General features: G+C 45.8%; 1 protein-coding gene and 1 non-coding gene across 2 annotated transcripts; one reads left to right on the top strand and one right to left on the bottom strand.

Moving 5' to 3' along the window:
* Nucleotides 1-1061: 1061 nt before the first annotated feature.
* Nucleotides 1062-24739, bottom strand: Gpnmb (glycoprotein nmb). The gene is made up of 11 exons (XM_031381812.1): nt 24529-24739; nt 18260-18412; nt 17252-17395; nt 14653-14826; nt 12687-12845; nt 11954-12397; nt 8922-9020; nt 8322-8424; nt 7415-7623; nt 2143-2236; nt 1062-1693 (listed from the first exon to the last, which is right to left on the bottom strand). Exons 1-11 carry the CDS (start codon nt 24596-24598, stop codon nt 1540-1542), a joined length of 1803 nt encoding a protein of 600 aa, XP_031237672.1. The 5' UTR covers nt 24599-24739; the 3' UTR covers nt 1062-1539.
* LOC116100101 lies at nt 4243-4349 on the top strand. The gene has a single exon (XR_004122463.1). It is a non-coding gene; the product is annotated as a U6 spliceosomal RNA (small nuclear RNA).
* Nucleotides 24740-25282: the final 543 nt, after the last annotated feature.

Genomic DNA, 25282 nt, shown 5'->3' with positions numbered 1-25282 from the left:
AAGGAAGCGGATCCCAACCCAACCTTGCTCATTCATGTCCTGGAACCAGCAGTATAAGGATTCTCTGTTGATTTTTTTAGAAATCCAAATTATGGGGTCCCACCTCCACAAGACTGCGTTAGGAATCACGGGGGTGTAGCTAAGCAGTCTGTGGATTCTGAAATCGATGTCCTGTTTTGGGTACTAGTGATCTGGCTCCTTAGTCTAAATCAATCAGTCAATCAATCAATCAATCAAGCAAGCAAGCAAGCAAGCTTGTTTCTTCACAGTGTTTCTGTCCTCAGGCTCAGAATATAACACTAGGCCAAATCTGCATTCATTCTTGCAGCTGGAGCTGGAGCGGCCCTGTGAAGTGAGTAAGAGAGGGGCAGCATACCCCTTCTACAGCCGAGACAGAGGCAGAAAAGACTCCTAACATGCCATGTCACCAGGTTACAAAGCTTTAAGTGTCCGGGATGGGTTCAGATACAAGGCTTCCCATGCTCAGGGCTCCTTCAGTTGCTCTGGGCTCCCTGGCTGTGGGGCTGTCCTGCAGTTCCAGGATGTTCAGCAGCCCTGGGCTCTCCCCACTAGATGCCAGTAGCACCCCACCCTAGTTTTGACAACCATAAATCTCTCCAAACATTGCGAAACACCCCTGGCTGAGAGTCCCTGCCCTAAGTGGCCAGCAATTTTTTTTCATTCTTTGGAGGCAATTTCCAAACAAAAAGCTTCTTTTTTGCTTCTAGGCCACGTAGGGGTCAAAGTACCAGGCTGAATGTTGGTCCCCTACAATGCCTCAAAATGAACAGTCATCCTATAATACCATCTAGCATCTGGGAGGTGTAATCAGATTTATCGAGTTGTCCCACCTCCCCCCATCATGGTAGATACAGTCTGGACTCTCAGATCTCTCTTGGTTGCTGTTAAGGGTCCGCTGGTGTAGAACAGACAAGGTTTCATAGGTCAAATGTGGCCTACTACATGCTTTATAAGTGCTCATGGATAAATGAATGGATGGATACTTCATTCAACTACACAGAGAATGAAGTAATTCACCTCAATATAATAACCACACCAGCTTATTAGACTATCTTTTTAATGAGTATAATATATACACACATGCACCATACAAAAAGCTCGGGCCCATTATAATTCTGTCAGGAGCTCAGGCATGTTCAATGAGCTGGGATACAGTTAGACAAAGCATGGCCTTCAGGTCAGGACTAGCTGGGTTCATGCACATGTGTGGAAAGCTGAGGAGCCTGTGGTATCCTCCCCCAGTTAACCTTGGACCTTAAGTAGCAGCAGTGACCTCCCCCTCCCACTTCAGACGCAGCATGCCCACCCTACTAACAGTGTAAAAACCCTAATACAGATGGGGAGAAACACTAAGTCTCCGTACCCCTCCTCTAAAATGCCATTTAACTACGCTCCCTAAACCATGACATACATTTTACAACAATCCTTAGAAAGCAACAGTTACCAGTCACATACTTCGGCACAGCTCACATAAGTGCACAGGAGAGTGGGCTCCTGGTCAGAGGTAAGGCCAAAGACCTAGAGCAGCCCTGGCTTGTCCTGGAGCAGCGGATCCTTCTCATGGTCTCCTTGGAAGAACGGAGCTTTTGCGCGGCTGAGGAAAACGCTCAGGACTTTGCCCTTGACCATGTTCCTTGGGCTGCTTCCTATTGGCTTGTACACCTTGTGTTTTCTGAAAACAATGTGTTGGATAAGACTTTAAAAATGTCTTCAGCCGAACTGAATTCCTTTCTATAGTGTTTCTCCTGTCAGGTTCAAGAGAGCTAACTCCATTCCACTCAGTCTGTCACTTGCAACACACCAGCATCTCAGAGGAGATGCTGCTACCTTCTCTTCAAGCAAGAAGTACTCACTTTGAGATTTTGTTAAACATTACAAAAGCCAATTTTGACAAGTTACTGACATCTGGTAGCACTTTCAGGATTAAACCAAACAAATCCCAAGCCACAGTAAAATTAATAGGTCCCAGTTTGGTATTCGTGGTTTGATGGATGCGTTTCTTCTCACACACATAATATTTAAAAGGAAGAAAGAAAAAAAATGGCACATTCATACAGATGAATGCTATTTGCTTTTGACTATCTGCTATAGAGATGTAAAGTGTTAAAATCTGAAACTTACTTGTACAGTAAGATGGTAACCATGGTGACGAACATTGCCAGGCAGCCGATGGAGATCAGGACACCATTCACTGTTCTCAGAGGGGAGCCTGGGTCTTTAAAGCAGAAGGAAAACCACATGAGTTACACTCCATTCCCTTGGAGGACATCTGCTTGTGATGCTATTGAATAAACGAGCAACCGCTTTCAACTGCTTTCAACACCAAGAGGCTAAAAGGCTCTCACACTCCATTGTGCTGGCCTCTGGCCTCATCTCAGGCTCTGTGCCTGCTCCTGTGCTAAAACCCCTGGAATTCTGTGAAACTTGCAGGGCCCCTGCTGGGGCTGCCCTTCCCTGGCTCATCTCAGGTTTCCGCCATCACCCAGTGTCTTCCCAGCATTTCGGAGAGCACCATCTCTTCTCTGTCACTACCCTGCCTGCCTTTTCCTAGGCCTGGATCACATAGTGTCCTTATTTCATCCCTCATCTCATCTGCACCAAGGGCCACAAAGGCAGAGACTTTGTCTTCTTTCTCCTCTGTAACCAGCAAACCAGCTAGTTCTGTCTCCATCACAAAGCGTATCTGATCATCTGAGCTGCCTCAATCCGTTCTGCCACTGTCACCACCCGGTCCTCCTGAGCCCTCCTAGGAGGTCCTCTTCATTGGTTGAATCTCTATGCTTACAGTTCTCTCTCAATCCTGTGCTTGTGAGATCTTCTCACCCGTGAATGCCTCACCCTTGCTTACAGAATGGAATTTCAAAGACTCTAGCAGTGGCCTCCATGTGCCCTCACTGTTTGTATGTAGGTCTTAGTTCCAAGGAGGTCCTTTATCAAGGTGGTTATTTACTCAACAGCAGAACTTGCCCCTCATCCTATCTAGGGTGCTGACCACTGCCCTCACCTCCCATCCCAAGCTCATGCTTCTTCTTCCTCTGACTGTTTTTTTTTTTTTTTATTTTTAAATTTCTCCTCAAAATACCATCTTGTTAATTTGTTTATAGCTTGGGTTAAAATAAGTCTGATTAGATGTTTTGAGTGTGTGTGTGTGCATGCATGTGTGACAAATTTACAGGTAAGCAACAACAACAACAACAACAACAACACACACACACACTCAAAACAAAAAACAAAGGATTGGAGAGATGGCTCAGTGCTTAAGAGCACTAACTGCTCCTCCAGAGGACTTGGTGTCGTCAATTCCCAGCACCCACATGGCAGCACAATAACTCTGCAGGAACTGTACCAGTGTGGTACACAGATGTCTGTGCAGGCAAAATATACACACATAAGATAAAATTTAAAACATCTCAAAAAATAAACAAAAACCTCACACAACATCAAAAACCAACAGCTGAGGAGCTGGGAGGTTGGCTCAGCAGTTGAGGGCACAGCTGCTTTCTCAGAGGATCTGAGTTCTTTGACTAATCATGTCTGGAAGTTCACAGCCAATTGTAAATTCAGATCCAGGGCCTCCGACATCATCCTCTGGCCTCCGTGGGCACCTGCATGCACATACATGTGCACATGATTGTGAGAGCATACACACACACAGACACACACACATGCACGCACACGCACACACAGACACACACATACACGCGCGCACACACAAACACACACACACACACACACACACACACACACGCACACACACACACACACAGCAAATCCTTAAATAGAGAAACAACTAAGTTTCAGCCAGTCATAAGCAGCTTAATTGATTGACTCCAGGCCTCAATTACAGTAGCAGTCAGCAATGGTTGCCCCTGGGTTCTGACGGCTAGTTCGGGGTGGGGTCAGTGGGAGCTGGTCTGGACCACTTCTAACTCGAGTGTTGCTCAGTTGGGTGCTTAAACAAACTGTGAAATTGAATTTGTCTAAATGTTTTCCTATAACATCTGTTACTGTTCAGGAAAGCAGGGGTCCTCCTTGTTTTGTTCCTTAGCTAGTGGCTTCTATCCTGTGCAGAGTTCTGTGCTGGGCATGAAGTGAACAGCTTAATGACTATCAATCAATAAAAAGAATTTCAGCTAAACATCAGTGAGTTTTCAGTTGAACTATCACTATTTCTGAAATTCTGATTTTGAAATTAAAGTTATCAAGTTATAAGACTCACTGGGTGCTCGCTTTGGCACCTTATATACCAAAGTTGGAACAATACAGAGAAGATTAGCATGACCTGTGTGCAAGTTGACACACAAATTCATGAAGCATTCCATACTTTTTTGACAAATGGAACCTCATAAGATTGCAAAGCTTCTGTAAGGCAAAAGACACTGTCAATAGGACAAAATGGCAACCAACAGATTAGGAAAAGATCTTTACCAATCCTATATCTGATAGAGGGCTAATATCCAGTATATACAAATAACTCAAAAAGTTAGACTCCAGAGAATCAAATAACCCTATTAAAAATGGGGTACAGAGCTAAACAAAGAATTCTCAACTGACTAATACCAAATGGCTGAGAAGCACCTAAAGAAATGTTCGACATCCTTAGTCATGAGGGAAATGCAAATCAAAACAACCCTGAGATTCCACCTCACACCAGTTAGAATGGCTAAGATCAAAAACTCAGGGGACAGCAGATGCTAGAGAGGTTGTGGAGACAGAGGAACATTACTTCATTGCTGGTGGGATTGCAAGCTGGTACAACCACTCTGGAAATCAGTTTGGCCATTCCTCTGGAAATTGGACATAGTACTACCAGAGGACCCAGCTATACCACTCCTGGGCATATACCCAGAAGATGCTCCAACATGTAATAAGGACACATGCTCCATCATGTTCATAGCATTATGGCTATTATTATTCATAATAGCCAGAAACTGGAAACAATCCAGATGTCCCTTAACAGAGGAATGGAGGGCTGGTGAGATGGCTCAGCAGGTAAGAACAGTGACTGCTCTTCTGAAGGTCGTGAGTTCAAATCCCAGCAACCATATGGTGGCCCACAACCACCCATAATGAAATCTGACACCCTCTTCTGGGTACTCATTTATAATAATAAATAATTTAAAAAATCCAGAGGAATGGATACAGAAAATGTGGTACATTTACACAATAGAGTACTAACTACTCAGCTATTAAAAACAATGAATTTATGAAACTCTTAGGGAAATGGATGGATCTGGAAAATATCATCCTGAGTGAGGTAACCCAATCACAAAAGAACACACATGGTATGCATTCTCTGATAAGTGAATATTAGCTCAGAAGTTTGGAATACCCAAAATACAATCCACAAACTACTAGAAACTCAAGAAGAAGGAAGACCAAAGTGTGGATACTTTGTTCCTTCTTAAAAGGAGGAATAAAATACCCATGGAAGGAGTTACAGAGACAAACTATGGAGCAGAGATTGAAGGAAGGACAATCCAGAGACTTCTCCACCTCTGAATCCTTCCCATATTCAATCATCAAATCCAGACACTATTGTGGATGCCAGCAAGTGCTAGCTGACAGGAATCTGATATAGCTGTCTCCTGAGAGGCTCTTAGTACCCGACTAATACAGAAGTAGAGGCTCACAGCCATCCATTGGACTGAGCACAGGGTCCCCAATGAAGGAGCTAGAGAAAGGACCCACAGAACTGAAGGGTTTGCAGCCCCTTAGGACGAACAGCAATATGAACTAACTAGTACCCTCAGAGTTCCCAGGGACTAAACCACCAAACAAAGAGTACACATGGTGGGACTCATGGCTCTAGCTGCATATGTAGAAGAGGATGGCCTAGTCGATCATCAATGGGAGGAGGCCCTTGGTCCTGTGAAGGTTTTATGCCCCAGTGTAGGGGAATGCCAGGGCCAGAAAGCAGGAGAGGGTGGGTTGTTGAGCAGGGGGAGGAGGGAGGGAACAGGGTTTTTTTTTTCTTCTTCTTTTTTTGGAGGGGAAACTGGGAAAGGAGATATCTTATGACACGTAAATAAAGAAAATATCTAATAAAAAAAGACAAGAAAACAAACAAACAAACAAACAAAAAAGACTCACTGGATTACAGGTATTTTTTCCCTGACTTTCTTCCCCACCACTCTGTGCATGTGTATGGTTGTGTGTGCATGTGGTGTCTGTGTGCGTAGTCACCTGTGTACATGGTTTCCTATATGTATGGTTGTCTGTGTGCATGGTTGTGTAGGTATGGGTGCACTTGTGTACATGTGGAGATAAAGGATAACCACAAGCGCCATTCCTCTTTTTGTTTGAGACTGGCTTTCTCTTTGACTTGGAAATTGGTCAAGTGTGTTAGACTGGACAGCATGTGGGCTTCAGGAATCTGTCTGTCTCCATTTCCCATCTTACCATTACAGGGATTTCAGGTGCGCATCACCACTCCTGGCTTTCTGTGGGAGTTCTGGGATCTGGTCCTCATGCTTGCAAGGTAAGCACTTGACTGACTGAACTTTCTCTCTGTCTCTCTCTGTCTCTGTCTCTCTCTGTCTCTGTCTCTCTCTGTCTCTCTCTGTCTCTGTCTCTCTGTCTCCTCTGTCTCTGTCTCTGTCTCTGTCTCTCTCTGTCTCTGTCTCTCTCTGTCTCTCTGTCTGTCTCTGTCTCTGTCTCTCTCTGTCTCTCTGTCTCTCTCTGTCTGTCTCTGTCTCTGTCTCTCTCTCTTTTTCTCTCTCTGATTTTGTTATGCGTATGCCTGGGCTGGCCTTGCCCTTGTGACACTCCTAAGTGTTGGGACTGCAGGCATGTCCCACCCCACACACCCCAATTTCCCGTTTTTCTTTCTTTTCTTATGATGCTGGGATAGAACCCAGGTCTTGATGGCTTCACTCATGTCAGGAAAGTGACCTACCATTATGCTCCATCTCAGCCTGCTTTCTTTAGTTGTCAATCATTCACTATAACCACACAGGAAACCAGCAGTTTGTCAGTACACAAAAACAAACTAAGATTTTAAAGTTAATTCAGAAAGACACAGGGCTGGGGCAGTCCTAGCTGCACAGCTCCTGGAGGTCAGGACACTGAAATGCCCCCTGCCTCTAGCTGCCCCGTTGTATCTTCCTCCCCACTGCCCAGCTCTCTGGCAGGTGCCATGTGCCCTGTCCTGTAAGAGGCAGAATGCTTTCTCCACCTTGTTCTTAGTGCTATAGCTTTGGTTAACGTTCTCATGAGTTACTGCATACCTATGCTGCATGATGACAACTCATGCAACAAGTCAACAACAGACTGCCATGGTTCAAAGAACCTGGCCATGAGATAAACATTGCGAGAAGCCTTCGGGGGCTTTAACGTTGGCTGCATACTGCTGCCGTAGGAAATGTTCATAAAGTTATAAACCGAACCTCACCTTTGCCAGGGATAGAGATCAGGGCGCTGGTGAGGGCCAGGCTTGCATCATCTCCCAGAGTGAAGTTCACACAGTACATGCCAGACCCATTGAAGGCTCTTCTCACAGACAGCAGGCACAGCTCATCCACAGCCACAGGGCTGCAGACCCTGCTCTGGGCGGTCTGGCAGGTGGGGTCGGAGATGATCGTACAGGCTTCCATGGGGGTGCTGTGACGTGGGAGAGGGGTGAGGGCACACAGATCCAACGAGGGAGAAAATAGTGCAAAGTTGGGGGGGTTCCTGTTTTTGAAACAGGGTTTCACCCTGTTGGCCTGCTGATATTCCTGCCTCAGCTTCTTGAGTGCTAGGATTATAGACATACTATGCACACCTCTGTAATAACAGTCTTAAACAGTGCTTTTACTTTACTTTTCTTTCTTTTCCTCTCTCTCTTCCTTTCTTTTCCTTTTTTCCTTTTTCTTTTTTTTTTTTAAAGACAGTCTCATGTTGCCAGGTTGGCTTCAAACTCATCATGTAGTTAAAGATGGCCTTAAGTCCCTGATTGTCCAGCCTCCACCTTTAGGTACTGTGGTTACAGGTGTGCAGTGCATGTCCTGCTTTATGTAGTGATGGGGATCCGACCCAGGCTTCTCGTATGCTAGCTAGGATGCCGTCCACCCTGCTCCCTCTTTATATTTTCTTTTGAGAGGAAGGCTCCCTATACAGCCATGGTCTCCTTCCTTACTTAGCCCCTCATAACTACTGGGATTACAGACATACACCATTCTCCTACCCCTAGCTCATCTGAGGTTTCCAGTGTGTTGTAGGCATTTAAATCACCTTCAAAAGGGTGACTAGTGGTCAAGCCCTTTATTCAGACTTGGGGTCCTCATTTAGCCCTTCCTCTGGCATGAGCCTGTACTTACGCCCCTTTGCAGGTCACAATGAAGTCCATCAGTGAGTTGTCAGGCTGCGATGTGGGCATTGGGACATTTGCTATCTGGATGATGTTGACTTCTAGGATCCCCTCTAGCAAAACAGTCACCACAGAGAAATGTCAAAATGCAACGGAAACCAAAGGAAACCATTCTGCCATAGATTGTTTGGCTGGGTTGAAATCACAGCCAAGTTATGGTAAAACCTCTGTTGGGGATGTGGTCAGTGCCCTATGGAGAGACCTCAGGGAACCCCCTTGTCTCTTCTGCCATGTGAGGACACTGCAAGGGGGTGGTGGCCTTTCATGAACCAGGAAGTGCTCCTTTCCAGACACCAGATCTGACATTCATCCTCCAGGACAGCAAACCATGACCCCCAGTTGTAGGCCTACAAGCCCTGTTAGTTACGTAACTTCTTACCTATAGAATCTCCCTTAACAAAGGAGAAGGAAGAAGAGTAGAGACCCCTTCTTGCATCACCTTAGACAGGACAAGGGAGCCGTTCCTCGGTGTCTGCCCGTCTACTGTTGGCTAAGTGAGTGGGTGCTGTGTAGATTCTGGTACCCTCCCCCAACTGGTCTTCAGCCTTACCTACAATCGTGATGGTGGCTCTGAAGTAGCCATATCTGTTTATTCGGCAATTTTCACTGGAAATGTCACTCAGCTCCATGGATTTGTAACCAGTAGGCACTAGAAAGTTTGAGTCATAAAAGTTTAAAACAAACAGGAATGAAGAATGGGATGGAGTTAACATAATAAAACAAAAAACAAAGACCCTTGTCCATCGTTCTTTGTTATTTTTGTTTTGGTGGTTTTGGTGTTTGTTTTAGCTTTTTTTTTTTCCAGACAGGGACACATGTAGACCAGGCTGGTTTAAACTTACTATATATACCCCAGGCTGGCCCCAACTCTGGGTGTTATTATCCTAGTTCCCAAGTCCAGGATTGTTGATGTGCACTGTCATGCCCAAGGCACCATCTGCTCCCGGCTCCATCTTCTCTTTAGAAAGCATCAAGAAGCCAGGTGTGGTGGCTCATGCCTTTATTCCCAGAGTTGGGGGGCGGGTAAGAGGACCTCTGTGAGTTCAAGGCCAGCCTGATGTACATCCCAAGTTCCAGGACAGTCAGGACTAAAAACCAAAACCCCAATCCAACCCAACTCAACCAACCAAAACCGAACTAAGCATCAAGAATTCTAGAGCTTTTCGATTAAGGCAGATATTTGTAAGTGTGTATATTCTTACAGATGTTAGAGCATTATGTAGGCATTGTGGCCATTTAATTCTATAAACTGTAGGGAGAAGAGGAAGCCCTGAATGAGTGAAGTCCTAAGAGAATGTGTGCTGTTGACACAGGCACAGGTCAAAGCCTTGCCTTTGAGGCAAGGTCGTCAAAGCCTCAGATCCATGAGGCTTTACAAAGCATTCCCCAGGGAGAGAGTGGGAGACATGCCAAAGCCTTCCACAGGGCACCGAGTGCAGGTGCTGATGGTGTGTGCAGAAAATGTCCATCGTCGCTTTCTCCCCACAGATGTTTACAGCTTGAAGACTGCTCCCCTGCAGAGACTAGCTAAACCTACCTCCTTGATCAGCTGTATACCATAGAACCTGCTTCCCTCTTCTTCATCTCTATATAATAAACATGTTCTTCTGGGGGTGCCAAGCCTTCTTCATCTGAGAGCCCAGATCCCAGATCCCAGCTTTCTGTCTGAGTATGCCTCTCTTGTTCTTTTCCTCGTTCTCTCTGTTCTCTCTACATCTAGTCAGGTCAAGTCCCTGGAGTCGAGGAAGGAGTTAGCAGTAAATAACCTTTCCCTTCCGGGTGGAGCTGGTGATGGGAACCAGGCCTACTGCCCATCAGCCAAACATTTTACTGCTGAGCCACACCCAAGCTCAAAGCACAACCCCAGATGGTTTTAAAACTCAGGATGTAAATGAAGTGGAAGCCCTATTAGACTATATGAAGAGGCCACAGTAAAGAAGTCCCTTTTCATCAGGATGCAGCTGTTCTGGCTTTAACGCTAGCACCACCTGTTTGCCCACGCATCATTAAACTGGTCTTTGCCTCTATTTTCTCATCAACAAAATAGAATTACTATCACTGTCCTTCCAGATTGAATCACTTAAACCAAAGTGAGATAAGGCATATGCCTACTTCTCTGCCAGGTGTGGTATTCATGCCTGGGATCCCAATACCAAGGAGGCTGGAACAGAGGAATGGCTGTGAGTTTGAGACCGACTTGAACTATATAGTAAGTTGGGTTACCATGAAAAAAAAAACCAACACAACAAAACTAACTGGGGTATTTTGAATGAGATGAAACCCATAAGCCATAAGTCCTGAGGCATTTGACTCCTTTGCTGCTTGAAAAGAATTAGGAAGTGTGGCCACGATGGAGGAGGTGTGTCATTGGAGGTGGGCTTAAGATTTCCACACCTTCTGGTCATTCCCAGAGTCCTCTCTGCTTCTTCTTTGTGGTTGGGAAGTGAGTTCCCAACTGGCCTTAACTCTAGCACCAGCTGCTGCCATGTTTCTCATCATCATCTCATCCAGGAGGGGCGGTCTCCTGTCCCTCTGGACCCATAATCCCCAGACAAACCCTTTCTTCTATAAGTTGCCTTGGTCATGGTGCTTTATTACAGCAGTGGGAAAGTAACCAAAACACCAACCAACCAACCAACTGACAAAGAAACAACCATAAAACATTACAAATCAAGTAAACACAGAACTCTGGCAAGTCTAGCTGAGTTAGAAAGCTGTAGGTTCATCGAGAAACCCTGCCTCCAACTAAGGTGGCAGACAATTGAGAAGGACACCCGCCATTGCGTTCTGGCTGCTCTGCTATGTGCACACATAGAGGTGTGACCAAAGCAGTTTGTGAATATAGTTGAACAAAGAATCTCATGCCCCACCTGTTATAATTTAAAACATGTTGGTGTAGCTTTAGGATTTAAAGTCTGAAAGGAAAATATGATAATGTTCGTCTTTATCTTCTCTTTAATTACTTGATGCACTGAAATGGAGGGAGGGAGTCAAAGTTGTTTTTTTTTTTTTTTTTTTTTTGTTGTTGTTGTTTTTCCTGTGTAGCCCTGGCTGTCTTGGAACTCTCTGTAGACCAGGCTGACCTGGAACTCACAGTGATCTGTCTGCCTCTGCCTCCTGAGTGTTGAGACTGAAGGTGCACCCATGGCCCAGTTTGGGAGTCAAAGTTTTAAAAAGATCCTCATCTTAAAAAAATATATAGGGCTGAAGAGATAGGTCAGTGGCTAAGAACACTGGTTGCTCTTTTAGAGGACCTGGGTTCATTTTCAGCAACTACATGGTGGCTTTTCCTTCTATGCTACGCGTTTTTTGTGGTTAGTTCCAATTTTTAGTAAGAAATGTGAATTAGCTATTTTACAATCTAAAACATTCTATAAGGGACTAAATTTGGGTAATGTAAACTTAACAGCAGCAGGGAAATCAGTACAAGTTGGAGGTTACCCTAGCTTACAAAGCGAGTTCAAAGCCAGCAGAGCAATATTGTATCTCAAGCTGACTGACTGAATTACTGAATAACTAAGTAACTAATGAAAACCTCCACCGAGGACACCACCACCATCACCCTGCTCAAGAAATACTCACTTAAAGAGGGGCTAGGTGTTGACAACGTGGGCAAAGTTGAAGGTGAAGTTGAAGGCGAAGGCGAAGTCGAAGGTGAAGGCGAAGGTGAAGTTGAAGGCGAAGGTGAAGGTGAAGGTGAAGGGGAAGGGGAAGGGGAAGGGGAAGAGGGAGAGGAAGGGGAAGGGGAAGGCGAAGGGCATGGCCCAGGCACTGTAGTTTGCACGGTGAGGTTAATGTTGAAGGTTCCATTGAGCACGTACGTGTGATTCAAAGTGTGATTGTTGGAGACAAATAGGCCAGTGTTGTCCCCAAAGTTCCACTTGTAGGAAATGGCAGATTCATTGAGGAAATGGCTGGGATCATGAATGAGGACATCAAAGACGATGGGGAGGTCTCTGAGGAAGGTTTCATCAGACGAGTTGCGGTCATTCTTCTGGGACATGGTTACAAATATAGGGATCTGATCTGGAAGATCACAAGAAACAAAGAAAACATGTGGCTTGCCTGCAACAGGAGTGCTGCGGGGGTACTTTCTGCCTGAGGACTAAAACTAGACCTTCTCACAAGTAAGCTTTAGAGTCTCCCAGCTGCTAACAGGTGGGGCAACACAGAATTAAACAGTTAAGCTCTGCTGGGGTCCAGATGAGCCTTACCCTAACCCAGAACACTGGGTGCTCACTCTCTCCTAATCTGCTGATGCCAAAGGGCTAAAGGCTTTGTCCTCCTCCACTGCTGCAGAGTTCATGCCACGCACCTGTTATCACATACACGTCTTTCACCTTCGAGATGGGAATGTACGCCCGGCCGTATCTTCTAAAGACAGTCACTTCCATGACCTGAGGGCCAGCTGTCAAGTTGACCGTGTTTATAGAAACTCGTGCTGAACACCGACCCAGTTTTTGGAAATACTGACCTGTGGGAGGATGGACATTTCGAGTGACTGGTAACAGCTCATGCATGATCTTTAGGCAGAGTTGTTTCTTGAAGGTTAAAGGTTGCTCTGTGGACAGAACAGGCTGGAAAGTCCAGAAAGGGAGCTGGTGCCTGCCCCTATGCAAAACCTGAGGAAGCAACTTTACGGTTGCACGCAGGTAACAACTGCACACAGCTGGTTAAAGTGAAAAAGCTCTATAGAGGGACTCTCCAGCCAGTTCCTAATTTATAAATGAGCACTATTAAGCTTAAAGGATTTGTACATGAAATGCATATTCTTCCCCTAGGAAACTCATTTAATGTCATGATGAGGTATCTGGGAGATTTTTACTAGGTTCTGTATTCACAATTGTGCCTTATTTTTGTAATAAATTTAAAGCAATTGATGTAAGTACCTGGGCATGGCTCTGGTTAGGTTCTTCTGGGAGACTGGAATTCTACTTCCTAGAAGGATTTGTACCAAAACCCAGCAAGACATGAAAGCAACCGCAGATCACAGATATAGATCACAGATATGAAGGGAACAGAGAGCCCAGAGGAACACATCTGACACACTCTGTTTCACTCTGCAGCTGTCCCTGAAACTCATGGGTGCTGGCCACAGACTTGGCAGGTCACTTGGAGAATTGACCAACAGAGCCACCATGGTACCAGGAAAGCCAGTTTCAAACAGGCATGATACCGGCTCATTCTGTGCTTTGTTCAGTGGGCATGCTTTGTTAGTGCTGAAATAAAAAGATGGTCTCTGATAAAGGACAACACTTTTAGAAATCTAGGAGTTGCTCAGTTGGAGCAGACCCTGAAAATTCAGCCTTGCTTGGCTCCTGGTGGCAGTGGTGGTTGTGGATGTGTGTGGGGGGTGTGTGGTATCTGTGTGGTGTGTGTGTGGTGTGGTATGGGTGGTATCTGAGGTGTATGTGGTGTGTGCATGATGTGCGTGTGGTATGTGTGTATATGTCTGGTGTGTGTGTGTGTGCTTGTGTGTGAGCTTGTGTGTGGGGTGTGTAGTGTATGTGTGTATGTTTTGCTGACTGTGTACATTCTGGCATGTATTCTCCCACTCATTCATAAACGTGGCCCTCTGATAATATACTGAGAATTCAACAGTCTTGTTAATAATCACCTAATTTTGTTCCTCTTAAAATAACACTAGTAATACAGCAAAGTGAAGACCATGACAGAGAAGAACAGTATCTATATTGTTCTAGATCCACACATTGATGTATTATGCAGTCACTAAAACAATTTAAGAAAGTTTAAATAATATAGACAAATGCTATGATAACAAAATAAAAGTGTGTATCCATTATCATCTTAAACAAGAAATATTAATACTTAAAACATCAAAAAATACTTAAAACATCATCATTCAATAGCAATCGTGTCTGATGTTGTTTGTGAAAGATCTCTACATTTTGTTTGTGCTCTTCTATGTTAAGAAGAGAATTCACTTCTTTAACTTCAACTAGTTATTTTAAGAACACTAACAAAGTAATGAATAAACAGCCATGTGTCATTCAAATGCATTTTTTTCATAAGACTATGTTAGGCTAGTCTTCGTCTATTGTTGAAGAGGGGGCCAAATTCTCCCCCTTCTCGTTCTCATTTTACGCCTGAGGTGCCCCGTGGGCGTGGCGAGGTTAGTCAGGATTGCATTCCCCTCACTGTTCCCTGGGTAAGGAGAAGCAACAGACGGATGGATGTTAAGATCTCAATTAGACAATAAGAAAGGGCAAGGTCGAAATTCGAAAGGAATGCAAGAAGCTAAGAGTTTGTAAAAACCAAACCGAGTGTGTGAAAGACGTAGACGAAGCTTCCTTTCTTCCATCCATGGGGGTGAGGGAAGGGCTTCCTGTCGGGGAACCTGAGGTGCTGGCTTTGGCTGCCGCCGCCTTCCCAGTCACCAGCATCTGCCCCTGCGGTCCAGTTGTAGACATACAGGTCAGAAGTCAGCCCCAAATCTAACCAAGAACAAATAGGTCGAGTTAGTTTTCTGGCCTCCAAATGCCCAATTCTCGGCACCCAAACACTTCAGTTTCCCAGAACCACCTTAAACGCTGCTACCACAGGTCTAGCATTTTAAATGTTCAGAATCCACCCATTGCATACTTTCTTATGTATTTGCTGTATGTCAACAAAATATTATATTATCAACTTCCAGGAAACTTCCCTCTGGAGATTTTACTTAACACATGTATCTTCCTTTTGAGTCTCTGAATCTCAAGTGCTATTCAAACCAACCTACAGGACACGCCACCTGCTAGTGTGGCACTCTGTCCTCAGCTTCTTTCCCTCGCTCTCTGGTATCACAGCCAAGTCCTAAGTCATCCTTCAGCAGAGGACTGCCTCAGGAGAGTATTCCTCACATCACCACAGTGTCACGCCCACTTCAGCAAGGCCTGCACATACATCTGCCTCTCACACATATCTGCCTCTCACACACATCTGCCGCTCACACACTTGTCTCTGCCAACAATTCAAATTAAAAAGAATCTTCTCCCAGCCCTTCAGCCTGCTCGTCACCTCCCGGGACTTCATCACCCTCTGCTGGCCTCTGAGGGCACTTGCACACACAAACAGATATATTTACGCATAATAATAAAAAATAAGTCCTAAAAAGAGGTTCTCCTTCTATGCATAGTTTATCAGACCTAGACAGATACAGAGAAAACTCAAGAGAAATAGACATAAAAAACGGTAGAGTTCAGAATCTAGGGGACCCCATCAGCCTCCAGATGTGTGGTATTTTCTGCTTCATTGTCTGTCATCCACAACACTCACTTGGTTTGTGTCCTCCAGCTCCTTTATCTGGCTACTATTCATTATTCCTTTTTATTCTCAAAATTTCCCAAATATGGCCAAGAGCCCTTTGATCTGACTCCTGTATCCTTTTGACACAACTCCAGAGGCCTTTGAGTTCTTTCTCATTTGCTGTTACATTTAAGTTGTGATGGCACATGCCTTTAATCCCAGCACCAGGAGACAGAGACAGGCAGATCTCTGATTTCAAGGCCAGATTGGTCAACAAAGTAAGTTCCAGAACACCAGGACAACATAGAGAAACTTTCCCTCAACACCCTCACTACCCCCCAAAAAGTGTTTCAGGTTTATTTGGTACTTGCTATGTAGTCTAGGCTAGCCTCAAACTTGAGATTTCCTTTTGTCAACCTCCTAAGTATTGGAATTATCAACATATGTTACCACTCTGGTCAGAGTCACTTTTTTAAAGTAAGAAGTTGGGTATAATAACACACATCTGTAATCCCAACATTGTGGAGGCTGAGGCAGGAGGATCATGTGTTTGAGGCTAGCCTGAACATAAGGTTAGCCTCAAGCTATGGGAAGATGGGGTGGGAGTGGGGAAAGAATATTAGATACTAGATTACTATTAACCCTAGTCCATACAGAATTTAGTGTTTTCCTCAAAGGGAGATAAAAAATTAAGGAGGAATGAGCACATCAACAGTTTTACCAAAGCCTGAGCAGTGCAGGCAGTAGGAGTAGCTGTACCAATGCCTGAGTAAACGCGCGGTTATCCGAGTTCTTGAGAGTGTACAGTTCTCACAAGATAAGGTCCCTTGGGGCGTTCATGCTCTTTAAACATGGGTAATGAATGCATCTCTTTAAAAGTAGAAGAGAATCAGAACCACACATGCAGTATTTTTTGTTTGTTTGTTTTGTTTTTGAGACAGGGTTTCTCTGCATAGCCCTGGCTGTCCTGGAATTCACTCTGTAGACCAGGCTGGCCTCGAACTCAGAAATCCTCCTGCCTCTGCCTCCCAAGTGCTGGGATTAAAGGCGTGCGCCACCACCGCCCCGCCCACACATGCAGTATAGCACCAACAGAACACCATTTATTTAAAACACTCATCAACAGAAACAAACCGATCAGCATGCTCTCTCAGATGGGCCTTGCAGGCTTTTTTGTTTGTTTGTTGGCCAAAATAGACTCAGAGAACCCGATATGAGAACCCTGAGCATGGACAATAATACATCCTTTGTTCAGTAGACAGAGGACAAGTTTGGTGTGACAATGGAGGAGATGTAGGTTGGGTTTTTGAGTGTGTGTGGTGCTGGGGATGGAACCCAAGCCCTACACACTCCAGGCAAGTGTTTCATTCACTGAGTTGATCCCATCCTCATAGCGTAGTTCACAGGGGTTACCTGGGAAGAGCTAGAACCAGGGACGGGGAGAGAGAAGATGGGGACTTAGAAGTGGATATGATCAAAGTCCGTGATGTACAGTAGGAGAATTGTATTGTATAGTGAATACAGGGTAATTAAAAAGGATGTGGCCTGGAAGAGGAGGATGACAAAGGCATCTATAGCTCCTGTGAGCGTTAGGATTGTGGGTGGAGCTCCAGGAGCAGAGCTGAGCCTCCTTACCACTTCTGCAGTTCCTCTCATAGATGATATTGCCGTTGGCATCTTCCTTCTGGCATCTGGGAAACACCAGGTTCACCACAAAGGTGATATTGGAACCAACCAGGGCCGGTGAGTCACTAGTCAGGACTGCCTGCACACGGCCTCCTAGGGCAGGAAAGAATGGAGCTCATTTACTCGGAAGGCCTTCCACCAAGTGTTTAAGAGAGTTCTATCTGTAGGCTAGGGCCATTCAATCCACATGCCTCTTTATAGTGGTTAGTTATTTCTTGATGCAACTTTAGCTTTCACAGTATAATATCATAGAAAAAAATAAATCAGAGTAGTTAAAGGATTTTCTAATCATAGAAAAAAGTATTCACTGAAGCTAAGAACAAAGTGGGCTGGGGAGATGGCTCCGTGGCTGCTTTCCTGAGGATCCTGGTTCAACTCCCAGAAGCCACGTGGTTGCTGGCTCACAATCATCTGTAACTCCAGCTGCACAGGAGCCCTCTAATGGCCTCCTTGGACACCAGGCATACATGTGGTACACAGATATGCACACAGACAAAACCCCAATACACATACATACAAAAATAGACCCTTTTGGACTGAAGAGACACATGTTGAAAGTTGTAGACTTTAATCTTAAAACCAAATGACCGGAGGACTAGGCTTCTGGTCTGTGTGGGATGATGCACTTTCCGGTAAGCCTCCCCTCGGATCTCTGGAGGATCAGGTCATGTCCCAGCTTTTCTGAGGGTGCCTACGCCATGGTAGTCAAAAGGCTGGAGGGTGAATCTAGTCATTCTCTAAAATATTCCAAGACCTTGGACATGTCTAAAGTCCAAGGGATTTTGTGACCCTTCAGAAAGTGAAGATGTTGAGGGAGGGGGAAGCTTACCACGCCCAGGGGCTGCTCACTCTGCACCTAGCGCACTGTCGCTCACCAGAGCCTGAGCCCTGGCATCCAAGGCTGCCTTCTTGCTGATATAATGCAGCTGTGGCTGCGGGGAGGAACTTCCCACTTACCTTCCCAGGAGTCCTTCCACCTGCCATCTCCCCTCCTCCACACTGGATACAGGTGCTCATCCCATTCATTTTCATCAGAAGACCAGCCACGTAATTGGTTGTGCTCCCTCATGTGACTGGGATACTGCTCATGGCCCAGCACATCCCGAAATCCTGTTAGTGTTTGAAAAACAGTTTTTTTTGTCAATTCCACTGCTCACTTAGCTTTTCTGTGAGAACGGTTAGTGGAGCTTTTCATTTCGAACATCAGGAAGCACATGCGTAATCTAGCCAATACATCAAGTAAAGAAAGGTGCTTAAAAATAAGTCTGGATGGGTGTGTTGGTGCATGCTTTTAGTCTCAGCTCACAGGAGGCAGGGGCAGGCAGGTATCGGTGAGGATGAGCCTAGCTTGGTCTACATAATGATTTTTCAGGCTAGCCAGAGCTATATAAGGAGACCCACCCCAAATGTCTACTGAGGCTGGTGAGCGGTCTCAGCAGGTGAGGTCCCTTGCTACAAGACTGACAACCTGAGTTCCTTCCCTGGAACACATATGGCAGAAGGAAAGCAGCCATTCATAGACTTGTCCATTAACCTCCACACATTTGTGTCCGCTCCCCTACCCAGCACAAATAAGTAAATATAAAAATAAACTAAGTCTATTGAAAATGTTTTCAGAGAATTACAATATCATTTATTTTTTTGATATAGCATCTCAGTACATGGCCTTGGCTGTTCTGGGACTCACTATGTAGACCAGGCTGGCTTCAAACTTGCATAGATACACTTTCCTCTGCCTCCTGGGTGGCTGGGATTAAAGGCATGAGCCACAAAGCCCAGCCTTAAAGAGAAAATTTTGGCAGCCACCTTTTCTAAGCTTTACTTAACATAGCCTCCAAATAGTTAGGCTCGGTAACAGTATCAAGAGGGAAACTTGGATGGCATTTTCCTCCTACAGCTTTGCATCCTTTTCCAGGGCTTACTGGCTTGTCTACAGGATGCAAAGCCTGGGGATGCTCCCAGGATGGCAAAAGACAAGTGTGTTAGCTAGCATTCGAGATTCTGTGCTAAAACTCTATGGATACATCATGGTAAATACTCCACATATATTTGTGGAGAAAGGCATTTGATCGTATCTGAAACCAGGAAGTGGGAAGTGGAGACAGGAGGATTGCCATGAAGCCCATGAAGTCAAGGCTTGTCTGGGCTAAAGATAGATTTTGCCTCAAAAACAAACACCTCTGACTCAAAAAAAAAAAAAAAAAAAAAAAAAAAAAAAAAAAGCCCTTGTATAGTCTAAGTAGAGGTGGACATGGTGGCGCATGCCTTTAGTATCAGCACTTGGAAGGCAGAAGCAGGTAGATCTCTATGAGCTCAAAGCCAACCTGGTCTACTAAGTGAGTACCAGGACAGCCAGAGCTACACAGATAAACCCTGTCTCAGAAAACAAAAACCAACCAAACAAACAAAAAAACCATGTTATTTGGGTTAGTGTTGTAGCTATTTCTTTTTCTAGTTCTAAGTCTTTAAAAATCCATTTGAAGCTCTACTATTAGGTATAGCTGCATTTAGAATTATTGATTTATTGGTTTAATTGGCTATTTTATTAGTAATTAACTATCTCCATTCTTAATAATATTCATTGTTCTGAAGAATACTTTGCTAGTGCTTAATATATATATACACACACATATATATGTACATATGTGTATATATAAAAAACTTTTTCCAGAGCCGGACAGTGGTGGTGTATACCTTTAATCCCAGCACTTGGGAAGCAGAGGCAGGTGGATTTCTGAGTTCGAGGCCAGCCTGGTCTACAGAGTGAGTTTCAGGACAGCCAGGGCTATACAGAGAAACCCTGTCTTGAAACTTTTTCCATTGTTTGGCTTTTTTCAAAAATGACTACTCTTATTTTATGTGTAAGTGTCTTGCTTACATCTATGCCAGTGAACTATGTTCATGGTGTGGCTATGTTCTGGATTCCAGAAGAGGGCACTGGATCCCCTGGAACTGGAGATCAGACAGTTGTGAGCTGCCATGTGGGTGTGGGGAATTGAACCTGGGTCCTCTGAGCCATCTCTCTGGACCCTAATCTCCCATTATTTTACTTCTAGCCTGCATATATTCTTATTTAATGTGAGGGCTGTTTTTTTGTAGGTAGCACATAGTTGGTTGTGCATCTATAAATCAAATCTGAAAATCTCTTTTATGTGAGGTACTGAGGTAATGTATGTATGACGCAATGACAGACGTTCTGCAATGACAGACGTTCTGCATTTGAGCCTACCATCCATCTCATCTTTCCTTGTCTTTCCTCCATCCATGATGATGGATCTCCTATCGATTTTATCTACCCATCTCTTCCTTCTTTGCCCTGAGACTGTGGAGGTCCTGTTATTGTGTATGCCACTCTTTTATTTATTTATTTTTATTTTTTTAGGTGCTGGCTGCATTCAGAATTCGGACTTGTGCCAGGCAGGCAATGCACCCATTAACCAGGCAAGCAACACAAGTAGGACTAAACTAGGAGTCATGTCATAAACAGACTGTGTGATCTCAGGCCTTCAAATCAGACAAACCCCAAATAAGTCTCAGAACTGCTCCTACCTAGAACATCCATTAACTGAGGAATGGGCACACGGTTTATCAACAGATGCTTGTGACTGGAAGTTCACTTAGGAGGCATGTGGGAAGAAATAAGCTGCTTCCATTCAAACTAACTTTAGAACACATCTAGGTCTAGAGAGATGGGATTGGCCAGGATCATCTTCAATCCAATGCAAAAGCTGATCCTCTCACGCCCAGAACAATCTCTTCTCACTGTTTCAGAGTCTTTGCCCACAGATTCTGAGGTAGACGGAATCAGAGCAAAGATCAGGCGGGGGTGTGACCCAGTGGTACAGTGGCCTGCAAGAGTTTGAACTTCAGCACCACCAGAAAGCCAAAAACAACAGCGACAAAACCGCACAGATTTCTCCTCTGCTCCTAAAGTTCAAAAGTGAAAGAAAAATACAGGGAGCAACGGGGGCGGGGTGGGGCGGCGGGGACAGGGACAGACGGTCAGCCAAGAGCAGACCCGTTCAATCTGCCCTGGCAGAGTTCACACGAGACACAAACTCGTTCAACAGAGGAGCTGGAGAGATGACTCAGTGGTTAAAAGTGCCAGAAACACTCGCAAAATACTCTAGTATTGAATTTTAGCAGCCTTGTCAGGGAGCTCGCAAACGCTCCCGCTCCAGGAGATCTGGCGCCCTCTTGTGGCCTCTGCAGGCACCGCCCCACAATAAATGGTTTAAAAATGAAAAATAACCCAATAAAGAAAAGATACATTTTTAAAAAGCAGCAAGCAGAGATGAAAATATCAGAATTTAGGACTAGGCAAAACTTCTTAGATGAACACCAAAAGCATAATCCATAAAAGAAAAAACTGGTGTATGAGACCTTACTCAAGTAAGAAACTTCTGCCCTGTGGCATCCAGTAAAAAGAAGTAAAGGATATTATCCACCGATAATGAAAAGCAATTCCAATTTGGTTGGTTTGTTTGTTTTGTTTTCCTTGAGACAGGGTTTCTCTGTATAGCCTTGGCTGTCCTGGAACTCACTCTTGTAGACCAGGCTGGCCTTGAACTCAGAAATCCGCCTGCCTTTGCCTCCCAAGTGCTGGGATTAAAGGTGTGCGCCACCACCACCCGGCACAATTCCAATTTGAAAATGGGAAAAGACATGAGAGGATCATTGGCGAACCCTCCTGCAGACCTATAGGGCCACTACCACCAACTGGGCTACCACACACTACTGGCAGAAACCTGAGAAGGTACAGCCACCCTGCTAAATTCTACAAGGACTCGACGTACAACTAAGCACTATATAATGTGTCCAAATTGTACTCTTTAGTACAAATCCCAGGGAGATGGACATGAGAAGCCACGGAATCTTGACTTGGAATAACTCTCATGTCCTTCAGTGGGTGAGCAGTTAAAGTGGCACTTTATGCCCAAGGACTACTACTCAGAAAGAAAAAGGAACAACTTATTTGGTACAGCAGTGTTAATAGATCTCCAGGGAGTCATACTGAGGAGAAACCCAAGCCAGTGTCTAAAGTTCATACTGCAAAATTCCATTGGGTGACATTCTGGAAATAATAAGATTATTGAAATGGCCAGACTCCTAGTGGCCAGGGACTGGAGTTGGGTAGAGGAGGGTATTTGGCTGTAAAAGGGCACGGGAAAAGGTTGTATTGGAATCTGTCTGAATTATTTCTTTCAATTTCACATAGGTGCACCATTATCCTAAAACACAGAAGTTCAACTTACAAGCCACAAGCCAAACTATAACAGGAAAATGGGGCGCGGGGGGCGGAGCGGCAGTAACTGTGCAGTTGGTTGCCTTCTCTTCACTCCGGCCCCTGATGCTCAGGCTGCTCACTGCCTGCTCTGCCAGCGCTCTGCCAGCCTCCTCAATACACTCCAGTCAGGACTGCTAAGCCCTACAGGGCTTGCTCCTTGTGTGGAATGTTTAGTCCAGTATAAGAGTGCCTGGAGCTTTGAGACTTCGATTAAAAGCCCACCCCCTTCAAGTTCTATCTACTGGTTGGGTTGTGTGTTTTTTCTTTCTTTTTGGGGGTGTGTGTGGTTGGTTGGGCTTTTTCAAGTCAGGGTCTCACTGTGTAGCTCAAACTGTCCTAGAATTCACTATGTAGACTAAGCTGGCCTCGGACTCACAGAGATCCACCTACCGCTGTCTCCTGAGGGCTAGGATTGAAGACATGAGCCATTTATCCTGGCTTTGGCTACTGTTTTACTGACCCTCAAATCGTGGGTGAAAGGACTTTGCTTGCTTTTCCTATTCTTATTCCTCTAGGTTATTATAACTTGTCGGCAGGAGGTACAGAGTGGGGTGGGGTGGGAGAGGAGGAGCAGAGGTGTGTAGCTCTGTCCTTAAAAAATGCCACTGAATGTGCGTTCTGGCCACGTACCCTAGCTAGCTGATCTCTCAAGACTCTATAGCCCACTTTTGCAAACGAGGAAAAGGAAGTTTATTGAAGCTAACCCGCTCATGGCCCAGCCTAGCAGCTGGCACGAACTCAATTCTGTCCTCTCCCAAACCCTGGCAGGAAGGACAGTGGGAGAGATGGCATGTTTCCCTATCCGCCTGCTCTTAGTGTGACCTGGGCGAACTCCTGGCCCTCTCTCTGTGGCCGGGTTTCTCATCTGGGGGGAAACTGGATAATTCCAAGGTCAGAATCCCCTCGCTCTGTGAAGGCACCACACTTAGTCCCGAGTTCTATTCCCAGCAACCACATGGTGGCTCACAACCATCTGTGGGCCATTCCATTTGTCACCCCGCTGGCTGCTGTTTCTGGGTTTAAAGTCCAAATCTAGAGTAGTCCCCGGCGGGCGCTCCAAGTCTGGGTATCACTGGCTTTGAGCATCCTTGGCTCGGGGATCGGTTGTGATGGGGCTGGGCTGCTTGCCTTCTTGCCTGGCAATCCTCGGGTGCAGGGACCACAGCGGTTCCACTCCGCCTGGCCTGGGATCCACCCCAGCCCGGACGACCTAAGAGAGGACCTGCCTTGCATAAGAGAAGGCAGGGAGATGAGGTTTCCTCTCCTCCCACCCGGCAGTCAGCTACATTCGGGGTCAGGGAAAGTTCTGGTCCCGGCTGGTCTCCGGCCCCTGGAAGTGAGGTGGAGTGACTCTTCTCTTCCCCCTGCTCACTATCTCTGCTAAGGACCGGTCAGCTACACACGGGCCGGGACAAGTGGGCGTGCTGGAGCACGACTCCACCCCGGCTGCGCACAAGGATGCTGGACCAGTACGCCCAACTCTGGAAGACGCAGCTGCCACTTACTTACTAGGAAGCGGTAAGAGCTTCCTGCAGTAGAGCCCTCCCAGGACGGCTGGGTTCGTCCTCAGTAACTCCACTAAAGCCGCAGTTCGCCCTGCAGCGCGCAGAGCGTGGGGTGGGGTAGGGGAGTTCCGCAAAGTTAGCCAGAGCGTCCTTTAAGAGCTCCGCCCTGTGAGCGGGAAGCAGATAAGGGTGGTTTGGGAGACCTGCTTTTTCTTGGGGTACCAGGCTGTCCTCCCCTTCCAACCACAATCTGACCAGAGCGGAAAAAGCTTCCAGTGGCCTCGTGGCTTTTGCTCTCCACGAGTCCTAAGCAAAGAACACAGTCCCAGCATTCAGAATAGAGACCCTGTCTGCGGACCCCCGAACTCCACTCGAGGGGCGCAGCCCATCATTTGGATCAACGAGTGTAAGCGCCCAGAGAGGACGGGACTCACGCTTGGCCGCCTGGAGAGGCAGTCCTGCAGCCAGAAGCAGAAATCCCAGGACCCTGCAGAGACTTTCCATGCTGGCTCCGAGCGCCCGCAGTCAGTCAGGGCTTGGCTCCTACTTCCCAGTCCCATCCACCAGGAGTCACAGTGTTGGCCTCCTGAGATCCACTCTGTTTTATGAAATACGGGGCCAGAGGGAGATCATGTGATATTTTAAGCAGTGTGGCTTGATCTCCCGAATTTCGCCTCTTAACAACTCGTGCTCATGACTCACTCGCCCCTGGCATCTATTTATTGACTTCGGATGTGTGGTGTTTTCATTTTGTGATCCCACATTTGCTCCTCCCCCTCTTTTCTTCCTCCCCCTCCATCTTTCCTAGCTTAAAGGGAGCTTTCTAACATTCCCGTGTTCTGACATTCTTCACCAAATGAAACCTGGTCGTTGGTGGACTTTGTGGTTTCTCTTTTGTGTCACTTCAGCGCTCACACTGGAAGCATCTTTCCAGAACCTGGACAGCCTGAACCTCAGCTAGCATTCTCTTCCCCCAGAGCGGACAGATCCGAGGTGTTGTTTCAGTCAATGCCGCTGTGCTGTGCACCCATGCATACAAACATTGCATGCTAGGTCGGTACAGCCCACAGGCTTCAAGCAGAGGAGAAATGTACCCCAACGCTAAGGTTTATGACATATCACTTGGCCCTATAGAATGCTCAGAACAAACTGCATCTAAAGTAGTTGCTCAAAGTAACTTCAGGCGAC

Source organism: Mastomys coucha, unplaced genomic scaffold (genome assembly GCF_008632895.1).
Source record: "Mastomys coucha isolate ucsf_1 unplaced genomic scaffold, UCSF_Mcou_1 pScaffold20, whole genome shotgun sequence".
In the NCBI taxonomy this organism is placed as follows: Eukaryota; Metazoa; Chordata; class Mammalia; order Rodentia; family Muridae; genus Mastomys; species Mastomys coucha.
This window is presented reverse-complemented; position numbering and strand designations above follow the sequence as displayed.

Bases quoted from the DNA above. Each gene is read 5' to 3' on its own strand.
- Gpnmb (XM_031381812.1), bottom strand. From the start codon at position 24,598: ATGGAAAGTCTCTGCAGGGTCCTGGGATTTCTGCTTCTGGCTGCAGGA. The intron at 17,396-18,259 runs GTAAGTGGGAAG...TTCCTGCCCTAG, and splicing joins GTGGAAGGACTCCTGGGAAG to GAGGCCGTGTGCAGGCAGTC. The intron at 8,425-8,921 runs GTAAGGCTGAAG...CTGTTTTGCTAG, and splicing joins AGCCACCATCACGATTGTAG to AGGGGATCCTAGAAGTCAAC.